The 18,723-nt window shown below is 36.8% G+C and overlaps 1 protein-coding gene across 1 annotated transcript in view; it reads right to left on the bottom strand.

Annotated features, from left to right (window-relative positions):
- Nucleotides 1-18,723, bottom strand: part of ANO3 (anoctamin 3) — a 447,078-nt gene that overhangs the window by 31,824 nt on the left and 396,531 nt on the right. The window contains exons 19-21 of the mRNA XM_070803970.1: nt 8,491-8,527; nt 2,500-2,611; nt 1,587-1,644 (exon numbers count right to left, since the gene is read on the bottom strand). Coding sequence (XP_070660071.1) covers nt 1,587-1,644; nt 2,500-2,611; nt 8,491-8,527 — 207 coding nt within the window. The remainder of the gene's footprint in view (nt 1-1,586; nt 1,645-2,499; nt 2,612-8,490; nt 8,528-18,723) is intronic.

Here is an 18,723-nt window from a genome sequence, read left to right as displayed (position 1 = left end):
TGGAAGGACTGATCCTAAAGCTAAAACTCCAATACTCTGGCCACCTGATGCAAAGAGCTGACTCACTGAAAAAGACCCAGACGCTGGGAAGACCCTGATGCAAAGAGCTGACTCACTGAAAAAGACCCAGATGCTGGGAAGATTGAAGGCAAAAGGAGAAGGGGAAAACAGAAGATGAGAATGTTAGATGGCATCACCAACTTAATGGACATGAACTTGAGCAAACTGTGGGAGATAGTGGAGGAAAGGGAAGCCTGGTATGTTGCAGTTCATATCATTGCAAAGAGTCAGACACCACTTAGTGACTGAACAAAAACAACTAATGCTGCATACGTTACAGTGAATTTTACATTAGAATAATTTTTAAAATTTTGAATTAGATAAGTAAAAAATTTGACAGTTAGTCTAAATAGATCCAGAAATTTTAAGATGTAGAATACTGATATAATAAACCTTACAATCTCATTTCTCTGAGTGAAAAGTAATTTTATTAAATTTGTGGCTGCTAATTTTGGGGGATCTTAATTATGCTTTACATGAAAATAAACTTCCAATGGGTCAAAGATAATATTTTTAAAAATAACAGTAGTTAAAAATATGCATGAATTTTTTAAATTTCCCAAATTGACAACACATTTTTGTGATGAAACAAATTCCCCAAAACATTAATGACAATAATATTTTGATTAGAAAATGCTATATAGTTTTGTAAAAAATATATCAAAATAAAATTAAAAGATATACAAGAAAATGGGAAACATATCCCTAACAAATTTGGAAGAACCTAATTGTATTTGTTTAGAAATTATTAAAACAGAAAAAACAGTTTAATGAAAATGAACAGGAATAACATACCTGCAGAAATGCAAAATATCAATAAACATGAAAAACATTCTCTGTGTCACTTGTAATTAAAGGAACTGAAATCAAGAGATATTCTGATATCTTTTGGATTATTGGTAAAAACGAAACTGTTTCACTTGGCAAATTCTGAAGAAGTAAATTCATATACTATAGGTAGGAGCTGGCATTTGGGAGGACAGTTTGTCAGTCTTAGTGAAAATACACAACACTCTCTCCCTGGAATATAGAAATATTATTCCTAGACATTTTGTTTCCATATATACATATTATAAATCAATAAAGAAATATAAGACTTTGAAGATATACCTATACATATATAAATTGGTATTTCATGTAAGATTTCTTTTAGACTAAATTTTCCTTGCTTAGAAGGAAACACAATATATTTAAAAGTTTGGAGATCAGTGCATAGATAATAATAACCCTCCAAAAGAAAAAAAATCTACTGGAACTAAATTTCTGGGCTTTGTGAATGGAAGAAATGGTTCTGATAGTATATTAAAGAGCTCTGAGGTCAGGATCTTGGGTTTTAATGTACACCTTCTTTTTTGGAAGACTTGGTTTCTTAGGAACCCATAGATTTCCTGCTTTATCAAAAACATGTCTTCAGTACAGATGAAATTGCCTGTTTCACCTCCCCTTTCTCTCTCTTCCCACCCCCTTTTCCCCCACAGTCATTGGCCCATATCCATGCCCACCCCCACCCTTACAAGGTTACTTACTTCCTCTAGTCTCCACCGGTTGAAAAGTTTATTGTACTTTCCTGGATGGCCAACAAATCTGTAAAAAGCCATTTTAATTCATTAGTGTTTAGGCGGGGTTGACTGAAGAACACTTACTAATGCATTACAACCAGTGCAAGTGTGGGTAGACGTAAGTGTTCTCTGGAGCAATTTGTACCCAAACAGTGACTTAGGCCATGCTTACACATCAAAGGACCTGACTTAAAAAGGAAGAGTGGTGTGTGAAGTCATTATCAACGGGTTGAGAAAGTACAGACAAACCAACCAAATGAAATTTTCCATACTGACTTGTAGAGTTTTAATGTCTTTTTGACCTAGTTAGTGACTATTAATAAAATGTGCTGAATTGTTTAGTTTAAAATTTTCTAGCTTCAGTATGTTTCCATGGCACTGGCTGGAGTGTTGAGCATATGGCAAACCAGAACAGGTAGCTTAATATGCTTCTTTTTTATATTTTGCAGCAAATTCAGAAAAAAATATTACCATGATAGGTATGTTTCCACACTAAGGAAGTGTACTCTGCGCTTATACAAAAATATTCTTATTTAACAAAATCATCACTAATGATTGGAGAATCATAATTCAACCCCAGCATGGCATATAGGTCTTATTTATTTTATTGAAGTACAGCTGATTTACAATGGTGTGTTAGTTTCAGTTGTACAGAAAAGTGATTCAAGTATATGGCTTTACCTTTTTATTTCAACTTTAATTGGGAGTGGCAGCCAGAAGCACTATACTAAGTCTTGATTTGAAAAAGCATGTGAAGATTCATTGGGACAGTTTTTCAAGGCAGAGGACAAGAATTTGCTACCTCTGTTAACAAACTGTCAATAAAACTGTTGACAGTCTCCGTCACTGAGCAAAGACAATGTGTATGAAGTTAACTTACCTCCCCAAAAAGAAAGCAATATAGAAGATAGAACTGTTCAAATTGACAAATTGGAAGAGGAACATCTTCAAAGCAAAGCTGTTTTCCCATTCAGATTCTGTTCGAGGATATTCTAAAAGGAACATAGAGTGTGCTTACACAGATGAAGTAAATGACAAAAAATATGGATACAGAATCAGAAGTCCTATGTTCAAAGTCTGGTCCAGTCATTTACTGAGTCTATAAGCCATTCAATGCCTCTGAGTTCTAGTGTCTGCATTTGTAAAAATAGGAATGATAATATCTGTTCCACAGAATTGCTGAAAAGATCCAATGAGATAATCTTTAGACATTTTCCACAACTATAAAAGTATATCTGTTGTTAAGACATAAGGATTTTCATGATTCTCTCTGCTCCTGTCATTTAGAGGTAACCATAAATATTAGATCAGTCTTTCATTCCAAATGTCTACACTTAATTCAGAGAACTTAACTGTCTACAGAGTTCTTTAAAAAAGGAATATTTTATATGTAGACTGAAGTGGATTAGTAAAGAAAAAAGAGGGCTACATTAGTCAGAAAAGCTCAGTTCTTATCTCAACCTTATACCTAATTTGCTGGTAACCTCAGGCAGGTGTCTGCATGTATTTTGCAATCAGTTTTATAATCTGTGAAATGAGGAATTTAGATAAGATGATTTTAAGAACTCTGTCAACTTACACCTTAGGGTTCTGACTTCTGAAAATATAGCAAACAATAGATAACAACATAAAGCAACATCTTCATAAAACTGGATGAAGATGGCAGAATGTACCTCAGCCTCAGCTCCCACTGGATATCCAAATAAGGGATAGAAAATATATATGCACATCTAATGTATATATTCTAATGTAACTGAAAATTCAAGAAAGATAGAAAGTAGATGTGCTCTGACTTAAAGGAAAAGATAGGCCAAACTGTATGCATGAGCAAAGCACAGAATAAAGAGGAAACTTTATCCAGGGGAACTCCAGAATAGGTCTCAGGGAGCGCCAAGCCCAAAGCAGACAAGTGTCAGAAACAGGAAGGATCTGTGGGGCATCCACGAGAGTGACTGACGGGCAGAAGGGAGAGCTGTCAGGAGAACCGACATTTCTGCATGGTTATGTTTTCACTGTTGTTTCCTTCTAAATAGTTTGTAAATTAAACAGAAAACTTATTTAGAAATAAGACTGTGGGTTTTTTAAAAATCCGCTGTGTAAGATTGTTTTGGGTCTCCATTTCTAATTTTGGAGAAAACTTTGGAGAAGGAAATGGCAACCCACTCCAGTATTCTTGCTTGGAAAATCCCATAGGAGCCCGGTAGGCTACAGTCCATGGGGTCGCAAAGAGTCGGACACGACTGAGCGACTTCACTTCACTTCACTTCCAATTTCATTGCCTCATGATCCACACATGTGTCCTGTGTGATTTCTGCCTTGGGACAAAAAAAGTTGCAATTTCACTGTAGCCAAATTACATGGATAAGTTATGTCAGTTATCAAGTGTCTCAAAAGAATATTCACTTTTCTCTTGAGCATACAGCTTATATATGTTTAAAGGAAGCCTGCTAGTTATGATATTTAAATACTCTATCAGTTCAGTTCAGTCACTCAGTCATGTCCAACTCCTTGTGACGCCATGAACCACAGCATGCCAGGCCTCCATGTCCATCACCAACTCCTGGAGTCCTCCCAAACCCATGTCCATCAAGTCGGTGATGCCATCCAACCATCTCATCCTCTGTTGTCCCCTTTTTCTCCTGCCCTCAATCTTTCCCAGCATCAGAGTCTTTTCCAATGAGTCATCTCTTCGCATCGGGGGGCCAAAGTATTGAAGTTTCAGCTTCAACATCAGTCCTTCCAATGAATACCCAGGACTGATCTCCTTTAGGATGGACTGGCTGGATCTCCTTGCAGTCCAAGGGACTCTCAAGAGTCTTCTCCAACACCACAGTTCAAAAGCAACAATTCTTTGGCGCTCAGCTTTCTTTATATATAGTCCAACTCTCACATCCCTACATGACCACTGGAAAAACCATAGCCTTGACCAGACGGACCTTTGTTGGCAAAGTAATGTATCTGCTTTTTAATATGCTGTCTAGGTTGGTCATAACTTTCCTTCCAAGGAGTAAGCGTCTTTTAATTTCATGGCTGCAATCACCATCTGCAGTGATTTTGGAGCCCAGAAAAATAAAGTCAGCCACTGTTTCCACTGTTTCCCCATCTATTTGCCATGAAGTGATGGGACCAGATACCATGATCTTAGTTTTCTGAATGTTGAGCTTTAAGCCAACTTTTTCACTCTCCTCTTTCACTTTCATCAAGAGGCTCTTTAGCTCTTCTTCACTTTCTGCCATAAGGGTGATGTCATCTGCATATCTGAGGTTATTGATATTACTCCCGGCAATCTTGATTCCAGCTTGTGCTTCATTCAGCCCAGCATTTCTCGTGATGTATTCTGCATATAAGTTAAATAGGCAGGGTGACAATATACAGTCTTGACGTATTCCTTTTCCTATTTGGAACCAGTCTGTTGTTCCATGTCCAGCTCTAACTACTGCTTCCTGACCTGCATACAGGTTTCTCAAGAGGCAGGTCAGGTGGTCTGGTATTCCCATCTCTTTCAGAATTTTCCACAGTTTATTGTGATCCACACAGTCAAAGGCTTTGGCATAGTCAATAAAGCAGAAATAGATGTTTTTCTGGAACTCTCTTGCTTTTTCGATGATCCAGCAGATGTTGGCAATTTGATCTCTGGTTCCTCTGCCTTTTCTAAAACCAGCTTGAACATCTGGAAGTTCATGGTTCACGTATTGCTAAAGCCTGGCTTGGAGAATTTTGAGCATTACTTTACTAGCGTGTGAGATGAGTGCAATTTTGCGGTAGTTTGAGCATTCTTTGGCATTGCCTTTCTTTGGGATTGGAATGACAACTGACCTTTTCCAGTCCTGTATATCTTGGCTTGTATTTTGAGTGTTTATTTGTCAATTTATTTGTGTATTTCTATTACATTTTGCTTTCTATGCTTTGAAAGTTGGTGGAAAGGTGTATAGAAATTGACTGTTATACTGACCTGGTAGGTTGTTTATCAGTATAAAGTCTCTCTCTTTCCCTCTCAACTATATATTAAATTCTAGTTTGCCTAATATGAGTATGATGACATCTGATTTTATTGTTACTCTTCCCTTGACATAGATACTTTTATTCCTGAATTGAGCTCTGACAAAATAAAAATTCTTTTCAACAGTTGACCTAATTTGCTTCTTGGAATCTAAGTTTATCTTTATAGATAATCAATACTACAGATAAATCATTGTTCATTATTACAAATACTTCATTATTTGAAACAACTGACAACCATTCTGATCTAATTCTTAACAACCGAAAAGCTAGGCTGAAAAAAGTATCACTTTGGATCAAATATTATATATTCTCTTTAAAAAACCTTAATGTGACAGAAATTGAAGGTTTGATTTTTGTGTATGTATGATATTTGAAAATAAAATATTTGGGCAAAAAATAAATCAAGAAACAAAGTCTTAAAAGTATTTTGTGTAATTAGAAAGTAAAATCTAATTTCTAATTTGAAGCACAAATTTGCAAGCCTAAATTTATATAGAATTTAATATCATATATATTGCATACATATTATTTTTATAGATACATGCAATGACATTACATTTCTTTAAACAAAATATCAATATTTTATTAATTTAAATTTATAAAGCTCATTATTAATTGACAGCTATGAGTCCACAGGCATTATGGTATGAGTTATAGAAGGAAAAATCAAATATCAAGTGAAAACTGGCATTCCTGGCAATTAGCATATTCTGCTTCTATAATTAATACTATGGTTCCCCCAAATTACTTGCTTAGGTTTGCTTTCATCTTGGGCATAAAATACTTTACAAGCAAATAAATGTAAGGAATCAGAGCTAGAAGAAAGCCTTGAGATATCTAGTTCAAGTGTTTTATTACCCAACTGAAGAAACTATAGCTCAGAGGGTTTAAAGAACAATGAAAAAGATCATTCCCATTTATGGGGCACTTGTCATGTGTCAGGCAGCTAATCTACAGTGACAGTGAAACAGCAACTATTCTCATTCTCATTTTACCAATGAAGACACTGAGACTCAAAAAAAGAAAAGGAGATGGAGCAGAGAGAAGAAGAGGAGATGGAAGAATAGAAAGAATAAAAAACTTGCTCATAGTCATGTAATTTCCAAGTGACCCTATCAGCCAGACTATGAACTAGGGGCTAGTTCTTCCCCCTATACATTGTCTCTTCTCATGTTACTCGCATCTGTAAACACACTGTAAGGCAAGCAACATATCCTAATGGAGTGATACAGTTACTCCACCAGTCAGTGGAGTCTGCCACATCTGAGTTTAAATTCTACCCATTAACTTAATTGGGCTTCCCTGGAGGCTCAGCGGTAAAGAATCCACCTGCAAGGCAGGAGACACAGGAGATGCTGGTTTGATCCCTGGGTTGGGAAGATGGACGAGGGATTTAACCAAGATCCTAGGGGAGGGCCTGGCAACCCACTCCAGAATTCTTGTCTGGAGAATCCCATGGACAGAGGAGCCTGGCCGGCTACAGTCCATAGGGTTGCAGCGTGGGACACGACTGAAGCAACTTTGCACGCATGCAACTTAATTACCTTGATTGTCTTATCGATAAACTTGGGATACTACTGTCACAGAATTGTGATGTAAAACAAAATAGTAAAGGAGGAGAGTCTAGCCGAGCTCAATGCCTTGGCTCTGTTGAGTTCTCAAATAATAAAAGATCGCTGCTCAAACAACTCGGTAATAAAAATTTTGTACCCAAATTAGGGGACCAAAATTTAAGTTTGAGGATAGAAATAAAGGTATTTTCTGACATTCAAGGTTTTGAGATGTTTACTTTCCAGGTAGCAAAATAAGAAAATAAGACAGAAGAAACAAAGGATCCAAAAAGTATTGTCCAACTGAAAAAATAAAAAGTGAAGGAATTGCCACAGTGCTGGTCAAAGCAGTGTATGCAATTGAGCACAAGCCCAGAGGGTAACCTATTGAGACTGGAGTAGACAGCGGTTCAGGGAGGATACCTCTCAGAAGAAAGTGAGTACAATATTTGATGTTTTTAATGCATTTAGAGAGAATTTAGAGTTACGGCAGGAAGTTCGGGATAAATCAAGGCAAGTATGTGTAGACAATTAAGCAAAAAAAAAAAAAAAAGTTATTATTAGCTTCACGAAAATATAAAGGTTGTGTAAGAAAGCAAGCCACCACAGTACACATCATGCCTTAGATATGAGCATAGTTCTGTAGATAAACGATGTGAACACCAATTATTCATATGCTAATGCTGCCAGTACAAGTGCTTTGGAAGGAGGAGAAATAACAGTCTGCTTTTACCTCGAGATGGTTGGGGAAGTGTGAGGGTGCAGGATACTGCGGGAATAAAGTACGAAGTTCCTGTCTTTTAGTATGGGAAGGCAATCACTTCCCAAAGCTGGAAAACTCAAGAATGGCAGCAGTAGCATGCAATTTAGAAATAGGGTAGAACAGAAAACAATGATTAAACTGCTAAAAAGCACTACCTCAGGGATATGGAAAGCAAGAATGGGCAATGTGCAAAGACTGGTATTTATCATGAATCTCTTAACACTCTTGTGCCTTTTAAGTTGTGTACATGTAATATGACACTGTGATAAAATAAATGTTGCAGGGAAAATCCCAAAGAACTGAAAAGGTAGGGGGGAAAGCAATCCCAAGTAGGCAGAACCAGGTTTGTTAATTTCTACTAGGATTTTGTAACTATATACCTTGCTTCTCTATAGTTATACGAAGAATTCCAACTTCCTAGGTCCCTTCTTTCATTTTATTGACAATTATCCAACCAAAGTTGATATAAAAAATGCTAAAGTATGTAAAGAAACCGCAGACTGATATGCCCATGTTATTTTCTTACTAAGGAGTGAAGTAAGAAAAGTGGACTTACCTAAATTAGTGAGAAGGTAAGCAATTTTTTCATAAGCCTGTAATAAGAGAAAGCAGTTAATGTTATTTTCTTTTAGAAAAAACTGTTATTTAGACTATTCAATGAAACATCTAAAGTTATTCTACAAAGTGGAATGACTTCTTTCAATTAAGAAGAAGCACGTTTTAAATCTTACTATGTGGTACATTATATACATGAACACACAAAATGTAATAAAACACATTGTAAATGTGGCTATATACAGACATGATTTCTGCAATAACCTTTCTGCTGTCTTTATTTTCACTTTATAAGTCAAACAAAAGAGACTTGTATATACCCCAAAGAGTTTCAGCTAGTTAATGTCTGACCTGGGATTTGATAACCAAATTATATTTGCTTTTTTCCTACACTGGAAGGTTTAGTGGAACTATGTCTTCTTTACTATTGATAAACAATTTTCCTAATTATGACAAAGACAGCGAACAAAGTTGCATTCCCAAACAACAAAGCTGTTTGGTGGTTATTTAAAACAAGATTCACTTTGTTTCCCAAAACAAAGTTGGTTTGGTGCTTATTTAAAATAAGACTCACTAATCAAATTTGTTGAATCTGTAGTTACGTGAACATTTTTATAACATTTTTTTATAATGTGTCAGAATATTTTTTTATATTTTTTATATTCTCCTTGTCCCACCTTATTCTGTTCACAACTCATACAGACTCAAGGGAAAAAAAAACATATTTCACAATATTACAAGTAAATACAGCTGGAAGCATGTATTTACTACAGATAGAAGGGTGATATATATGTGCATGTAAATATAATTACATAACTTCAAAGTTAAACAAATTATTTTTTAGACTATAAATTCAAGTAACCCTGCCTATCAGCATGCAAAATCAAAAAGGTATATGGACACATTAAAACTTGTTCACCTTCCCTGGCTGTTCATTCAATAGAACTAATGTGATTATTCATCTTAACCATGATTCAAACTATCTCTTCCTAAGATCTGAAGCGGTATCTTCAGACAGAAAGATTATACTGAGTACAAAAGTTTCATTCTACTCCTGGTGCAGTTTTTTTAAAAACTATACACACAAGTTATCATTTTCAAATTTTAGAATTAGATAAGTTTGAATCTGTGAGCACCAAAGTTTTCCTGACTTTACTCTTTTCCATGCCCCGTTTATCAACTAAGATGATTAGAGAAGGGTCTCCAAAGAGTATGATAAGAAAGCCTTATCAATCAGCAAATAGTCCATGAGTAGCTACTGGGCTTCAAGCACTGAATTTAGTGCCCTCATGGAGACTGAGAAAATTTTACTTAAGTAACTGCCATTTAGAGTATCTGGCTGGTGCCAAACAGTGTTTTCCATTGGGCTGCACAGAAAGTTCGTTCATGTTTTTCTGTAAGATGTTATGGATACTGGAACGAACTTTTTGGCCAACCCAGTGTATATTATTTATGTTTGGCCTTACAAAAATATTATAAAATAGATGTTATGATTTTATGGAACAGGAAACTGAAGTTTAGAATGTTAAGTACCTAGCCTGAGATAATACTTCTAAGCAAGAAGCAAAGTCAGTATTTGGTATAAAGACTCTCTTGTAGCATCTATGCTATGCCTTGTCTCATAAACAATTTCAGATTTTATCTTATGACTTAGCACATAGACCTGCCCATAAGCCCAGGATGGCAATATCTAGAGCTGATGCCCCAAGGGACTATAATAATCTAATAATCTTTGAAGGAATTTTACCAGTCAGAAAAGCCACTGTGCCACCCCTGGAAATACTACTTTTGGAAGGGTATCTAGAGTAGTGGAGAGCCTATACCATCCGAGGCCCAAATGCTACAGCCTACTGGCACTGTCATGATGATAAACTACAAAACAGTCCTTGCAGTGTGACTCATTAACTCACCCACAAAGTGTACGAGGAAACCGTAATTTAAATATAACCAACTAGATGGTATATGACAGCAACCTTGATAGGGGAAGTTGTGTGTGTGTGTGTGTGTGTGTGTGTGTGTGTGTGTTGGAATGGAGATATAATTGAGGGAGGAGAAAATAAAGGGATTCAGGGTCAGTTGTTCTGCTTACTACATTATATACAGGTAGTGACTGTATGGGGGCTTCCCAGGTATTGTGGTGGTAAAGAATCCACCTGCTAATACAGGAGAAGCAAAAGACACCTCCAAGGTTCAATCTCTAGGTCAGGAAGATGCCCTAGAGTAGGAAATAGCAACCCACTCCAGTATTCTTGCCAGGGAAATCCCATGGACAGAGGAGCCTGGTGGGATGCAATCCATGGGGTCACAGAGTTGGACAGGAAGAAGAATTTATGTAAGAGTGTATGTATACATTATATGAATCTGCATCATTATACATATATATATATATGCAATATATGTGTGTCTTTAAAATACATATATAAATAAAATAAATTTTAAAAATACATAAAATACCACATAGTGAACCCAAGCTTTAAAAATCATTCATGAGTCCATTTCAGTAAGCCAATATTCTCTTAGTCATGTACATTGGGTTAAAAGTATTTATTAGAAATTTCTAATGAGTCAGGTACTATCCAGGGAAACAAATGACAGTGAATCAAATATAGTCTCTACCATTATGGAATTTAAATTCTGGTTCTCAGAGACATATGACAAAGAAATATGTACTTGGCAGGAGATGCCAAGTACTAAGAGGAGAGATGAAGCAGGCTGATGGGTAGAGAGCAGTAGAGTGCTATGTAGAAGCTGGTCAGGGAAACCTCTAAGAGAGGGAGACATCTGAGCAGAGAGCTGCTTGGAGTAAGGGAGCCAAACAGAGATGGGGCTAAGTATCTGGGAGACATGGAAACAATGAGTGCAAATGCCTGAGCCGGCCATGCACTTGGTGTGTCTCCTGAAGGTGGAGGAATAAGAGCGATGGGGTGGAGGTACAATGGAAGTAACAGGCGAATCAGAGAGACCTCGGAGGGAAATACTTTTTTGGTGTCTCATAGGCTGTGGTGAGGACTTCAGAATGCATTCTGAGCTGAAAAAGTCATCATCTCCCCAAATAATGCTTTGTTTCGAGGTGTCATGGGAAATCCATTGGGAAAAAAGTGGCAAAGGCATTTGCTGTCAAAAGGCAAAATCCAGGAGTCCTACATTTGCTTCAGTGCTCTTCATCTCCAAGTCAGATGCTCACAATCTAACTTTCATTGTAAACAGGAGCTCCAAATGGCAAATGCAGAAACAAAAAGAGTCTTCACTTTTCCAGGAATTCTCCTTTTTGAATTTCTAGAAATCGTTGCCATACACATGAACAAACTAAACAAATACATTTAAAAAAGCCAATCTTCTTATTAAGAGTCATTTGTTATTGTTTCCTTTTGAGGTCAAGACGTGTGGTCCAACACTTTGATCCACCCTATTTCATAATAGCCTTTTGGCATTGTAATTATCAGTCAAGGAAACTTGGGTACATTTTGAGGTCTTTGGGGATCAGGCCCATGGAAGAAACATAGAAATGCATGCTCTGGACTCTAGAGACAGAAGGGGATTAATATGTGGAAGAGTCCAATACTACAAAGCTACAGTCATCAAGACAATATGGTACTGTCACAAAAACAGAAATATAGAACAGGATAGAGAGCCCAGAGATAAAACCCACACCCTATGGGTACCTGATTTTTGACAAAGGAGGCAAAAATATACAATGGGGCAAAGATAAGCCTCTTCAATAAGTGGTGCTGGGAAAAATGGAGAGCTATGTGCAAAAGAATGAAATTAGAACACTTGCTAATGCCATACACAAGGATAAAGTCAAAATGAATTAAAAACCTACTTTCAAGACCAGAAACTATAAAACTCTTAGAAGAAAACATAGGCAGAATACTCAATGACATAAATCAAAGCAAGATCTATGACCCACCTCCTAGAGTAATGGAAATAAAAACAAAAATAAATAAGTGGAACCTAATTAAACTTAAAGCTTTTGCACAGCAAAGGAAACTACAAACAAGGTGAAAAGATAACCCTCAGAATAGGAGAAAATAATAGCAAAGGAAACAGCTGACATAATTAATTTCCAAAATATACAAGCAGCTCATACAAATTAATATCAGAAAAACAAACAACCCAATCAAAAAGTGGGAAAAAGACCTACACAGACATTTCTCCAAAGACATACAGATGGCTAACAAACACATCAAAAGATGCTCAACATCTCTCATTATCAGAGAATTGCAAATCAAAACCACAATAAGATATTACCTCACACCAGTCAGAATGGCCCTCATCAAAAAATCTACAAACAACAAATGATGCAGAGGGTGTGGAGAAAAGAGAACCCTCTTGCACTGCTGGTGGGAAAGTAAATTGATACAGCCACTATGGAAGACAGTATGGAGAGTCCTTAAAAAACTAAAAATAAAACCACCATATGACCCAGCAATCCCACTCCTGGGCATATACCCTGAGGAAACCAAAATTGAAAAAGATACATGTACCCCAATGTTCAATGCAGCACTATTTACAATAGCTAGAACATGGAAGCAACCTAGATGTCCACTATAGATGAATGGATAAAGAAGCAGTGGTACATACACACAATGGAATGTTACTCAGCCATAAAAACGAATGGATTTTAGTCAGTTCTAATGAGATGGATGAACTTAGAGCCTATTAGATAGAGTGAAGTCAGAAAGAGAAATATCATATACTGACGCATATACACGGAATCTAGAAAGATGCAACTGATGAATTTATTTTCAGGGCAGCAATGGAGAAACAGACAGAGAACAGACCTAAAGACATGGGGGGAGATGGAAGGGATGTTTGGGAGGGAGTGGACATGGGTGTACCTGTGGCTGATTCTTGATGTATGACAGAAAACCACAAAATTCTGTAAAGCAAATATCCTTCAATCAAAAAAATAAAGTGGCAAAATATAAATAAATAATGTGGATGAGTCCAGAACCAGCATGGAGTACTTACAACAGCCCAGTATATTCAAGGGTTTTCTTTCTTTTTTTTTTTTTTTGTTAAAGCATGCTCTATGCATGGCACATGGATTCTAAAATGAGAGGAGGAAAATCAAAAGGAATTCATCCTTTTATTGGCAATGCTGAAATAGTTTAATTGGCTTAATTCCAGCTATTTCAAACTGTAAGAGTACTTCTGCTGTGATGTTTCTATTTTTTTCTTCAAAATTATGCATTAATCATGAGACCAGACAGCTGTCATGCTATTGCAATCTATTCTTAAACTAATTAAGAATTAACTAATTAAGAATTAAGATAAATTAAGAATTAAGAATCTTGTTGTCAAGCAACAAGAACATACATTTAAAAAATAATGGCATTTTAAATTTTTATTAAAAACTTTTTGGAAATATTTCCTGATGGTGGCTAAGCATGCTATTTATGGTATCTTCAATAGCATATTTTCAGGGTCAGTAAAATAAAAAAGAAAAAGGATGATGGGATTTATAAAAATAAAGTCCTGGTTTTAAATTCTGGCTTTGAAGTTTTTTAGCTGTCCTCTTGGTAAAAGATGTTAAAGATAATAACTTGAAATTTTAGCTACTGTTAAATTATTTGTATTCTGTATTTGGAATATGTGATTTCCGATTTTGGCTGTGTATCAAAATTACCTTATATCCCTTAAATCACTGATTTTGTAATGCTATTTTGGGGAATGACTGGATCAGAATCACTTGGAGAGCATTACAGGTTATTTTTTGTTTTAAATACAGACTTCATAGTCCTACAAAGAAGATTCTGAATGAGACTCAGGGATCTATAGTTTTTCAAAAGTGTTTCAGGTGATTTGATGAATAAAAAACAGGAAACAATCCTTTAAGTTACTTTTATGATCTGTAAAACTGGCCTGTCATCAAATTTTTATTATCTTGACCCATATCTCTCTCCCAAATTGAACATTTCTTTAGGAATGGCTCGATCCACCTATTTTAAAAGCTTAGAGAATGTGTATACTTTGATCATTAATTTGAATTAAAATAACAAGGGCAGAAAACCTGAAAGACACTGAAAATATAATTCAAATAACAAAAATAATTTTGAGCAAATGTAATATTCAAAATGCTAGGATATTTGAAGAATAAAATATTTTAAATGTCTTCGAAAATATATTCTAAATGTCTTTTAGTCATTCGGCAAGACCTGGAGATACAAACACGAGGAAGCTACAGTCCCAGTTCTTGAGGAGTTGATACCCTGATAGGGGGAGAAAAGGCATGTCCCAAGCACTGTAACAGAAGAATAGTCACAAAAGACTGTTCGATTCTACCAGGAGAATCTGATAAAAATGGAGAACAGACCTGCCAAAGTACCTATGAGAAGAGACACAAAAGATTATTTCATTTCATATGTGGAACTGAGAAAAATTTTAAGAAGGAAGTGATCCTTAACTGGAATTGTCAAAGATGAAGAGATATTCTCCAAGGAGATAAAAGGAAATAAAGGCCAACAGAGGAAGCACTGCGAACCCGGAAATGGGTGCGAAACAGCAGAATGCCAGGGAGCAAGCACAAGTGAGTCTGTAGGCTGCAATGCAGGGTGTGATAGACAGGGAGGGGACGGGACACACCACTAATGAGGAGAGAAGGGAAAACCGATTTTAATAATGGAAACCCTCCTTGCCATTGATATCAGAGGCAGTGGGAACCTGTTAGACAGATTCGAGTACAAAATTACAATGATCAAATTTGCAATTTAGAAAGGCGATTGCAGCAATGGAGTGAAAGGGAGATGGGAAGAGGTGAAAATACAGACAGGAAGACTAATCAGGCTGCGGCAACAGTTCAAGTTAAAAATGCTAAGTAGCTGGCTGAACTAAGGAAGCAGAAGCGAGCCTGAGGAGCAGGGAATGAATAGGAGATATGTTATCAAAGCACAATTCTCGTTAGTCACTGACATGATGAAGGAGACAAAAGTAATGCATGAATAATGACTTAAGGTTTCAGTCTGTGTCCATTAAATATGAAAAGTTCCAATTAAACATATTTGGCTGATTTAAACTATTTTCCATGCACTTATTTTGTAATTTCATGTATATGACATATAGCCAAAAAACATATTAGATTAATAGAGTATTTTGACCGAGTCCAAATCCCTAATTTGGGGAATATAGTTTCACGAAGTCAAGTTATTAAGGAACAAAGCTGTTTATTTAGTGTTGGTCTGAAAATAGCAAAAGGTAGCATTTGGTATTCCAGGTGAATCCTTTTGGCGGTATGTTTTTTTAAAGGGTCTGATATTTTGATATCAATTGATATTCATCTATCCTTATTTGATTAAGCTTTTAAATTAATCCCGTGTGTTCATGTGTTTGGTAGGACTGTTTGATAATCTGTGAAGTGTCTTAACATCCTGAGAAGGAAGGAAATGCATAAATTCGGAAGGAATTTTTTATATGGATTGAATCTGAGAAATGTAACATTCCCTTCACATTTGTTGAGTAGACTGCATAGTTCTTCAGTTCGGTCACTCAGTTGTCTCTGACTCTTTGCAACCCCTGGACTGCAGCATGCCAGGCTTCCCTGTCCATCACCAACTCCTGGAGCTTGCTCAGACTCATGTCCATTGAGTCGGTAATGCCATCCAATTATCTCATCCTCTGTCACATAGTTCTTGCTTGATGCTAAATCCAATTTAAAATTTTCTCCTGAGTTAGTTGCAACGGCAAAGTACAAGTTCTATGGCCTATTTCACTTCCAAGAATCCCTGTCTTTATGCCAAATGTTCAACAAGTAGCAATAAACATTTAAAAAAGAAAAGTCAGCTGTTTTCTCCTGGGAACTATGGATGCTTGTACTTAGCTCTAGGTATTTACACAGGCTTTTGTATTTAAAGAAGTAGAGCTAGTGGGAGCCTGATGGGTTACTGTCCATTGAACACAACTGAGCACAGGCATGCACCCACACACACACACACACACACAGTGGGATTTTAAGGATCTCAAAGGATAGTTTCTATAATAAGAATAGTACTGTCTTCACCTGTCTCTAGAGGTCTTCTTATCTGTAAAATGCAAGTACTTTGGAAGGGAGAATACGTTAAACCTCATCAAAAATATAAACTTAGTGAGAAGAAGCTGTGTCTGAACCTGTGAGAGGAGTGTATGTTGGAGAGTTAATTGTGATTCTCAGGAAGGAGTGGTCACTGAGGAGAGAGACTAGAGGGGGTATAGAATCAGAGGTCAAGGGACTGGGGATTGAGAAGCACCTGGAATAATACAAAACTAGGGTATGGTACATCAGTGGAAACTTTCGTCAAATTTCAATTTTTTGCAATATCACTGATAATAGGAAGAATGCCAAAGAATGCTCAATCTACCGCACAATTGCACTCATCTCTCACGCTAGTAATGCTTAAAATTCTCCAAGCCAGGCTTCAGCAATATGTGAACCGTGAACTTCCAAATGTTCAAGCTTGTTTTACAAAAGGCAGAGGAACCAGAGATCAAATTGCCAACATCCGCTGGATCATCAAAAAAGCAAGAGAGTTCCAGAAAAATATCTATTTCCGCTTTATTGACTATGCCAAAGCCTTGACTGTGTGGATCACAATAAGCTGTGGAAAATTCTGAAAGAGATGGGAATACCAGACCACCTGACCTGCCTCTTGATAAACCTGTATGCAGGTCAGGAAGCAACAGTTAGAACTGGACATGGAACAACAGACTGGTTCCAAATAGGAAAAGGAGTACTTCAAGGGTATATATTGTCATTGTGCTTATTTAACTTCTATCCAGAGTACATCATGAGAAATGCTGGGCTGAATGAAGCACAAGCTGGAATCAAGATTGGCAGGAGAAATATCAATAACCTCAGATATGCAGATGACACCACCCTTATGGCAGAAAGTGAAGAAGAGCTAAAGAGCCTCTTGATGAAAGTGAAAGAGGAGAGTGAAAAAGTTGGCTTAAAGCTCAACATTCAGAAAACTAAGATCATGCCATCCAGTTCCATCACTTCATGGCAAATAGATGGGGAAACAGTGGAAACAGTGGCTGACTTTATTTTTCTGGGCTCCAAAATCACTGCAGATGGTGATTGCAGCCATGAAATTAAAGGTCACTTACACCTTGGAAGGAAAGTTATGACCAACCTAGACAGCATATTAAAAAGCAGAGACATTACTTTGCCAACAAAGATCCGTCTAGTTAAGGCTATGGTTTTTCCAGTGGTCATGTATGGATGTGAGAGTTGGACTATAAAGAAAGCTGAGCACCGAAGAATTGATGCTTTTGAACTGTGGTGTTGGAGAAGACTCTTGAGAGTCCCTTGGCCTGCAAGGAGATCCAGCCAGTCCATCCTAAAAATCAGTCCCGGGTGTCTATTGGAAGGACTGATGTTGAAGCTGAAGCTCCAATACTTTGGCCACCTGATGTGGAGAGCTGACTCATTTGAAAAAACCCTGATGCTGGGAAAGATTGAGGGTAGGAGGAGAAGGGGACAACAGAGGGTGAGATGGTTGGATGGCTTAATTGACTCTATGGACATGTGTTTGGGTGGACCCTGGGAGTTGGTGATGGACAGGGAGGCCTGGTGTGCTGTGGTTCATAGGGTCACAAAGAGTCAGACATGACTGAGCGACTGAACTGAACTGAACTTGTAGGGAAAATGTTTGAGGATAAAAGTTCCTAATTAATTCAAATGCAGTTCTGATTGTAACATGTCCTTTAGTTTAACTGAAATGATCAGTAATTTTCTGGGTAGGGATTACGGAATGAACACTGAATGTGGAAGCTCTGTTACCAGAGCTGTCATGCTTGCCTTCCCAAGCAAAAATTAATTAATCATATTTGTCGTCTTCATTGTCTTTGTCTGTGAAATATTGTCCATCTTCAAAAATATGAGCCCATTTCAGTACTTAAGATGTATTTGAAGATCGGTAGGTCTCTGGAACAAATTGCCAAATAAACCCAGGAACACAGGGTACATTTTTGAAGGCAATAATAATTGATGGGGGGAGTGGAGATTTACAGACATGAAACCATTAACATTGATTATCTCCAATGGGTACAATTAGTTTATGGTAGGAAGGGAGGAGACTGGCATTTTGGATTGAGAAAAGTAACTTTCATCTAATATTTTAAATATCCTTATACCGTCTTTAGTTTTATAAGAACAATGTAGCTATTTTATAGTTCAATGCTAATAAACAATGGATTTAAAAAAGGATAAAATAAAATTAAGACATAAGAAGAACAAGACTACTGAAATTACCAT

This window comes from Bos indicus, chromosome 15 (genome assembly GCF_029378745.1).
Source record: "Bos indicus isolate NIAB-ARS_2022 breed Sahiwal x Tharparkar chromosome 15, NIAB-ARS_B.indTharparkar_mat_pri_1.0, whole genome shotgun sequence".
Classification (NCBI taxonomy): domain Eukaryota; kingdom Metazoa; phylum Chordata; class Mammalia; order Artiodactyla; family Bovidae; genus Bos; species Bos indicus.
Note: the sequence above shows the minus strand (reverse complement) of the source record. Positions and strands in the feature narration are given on the sequence as shown.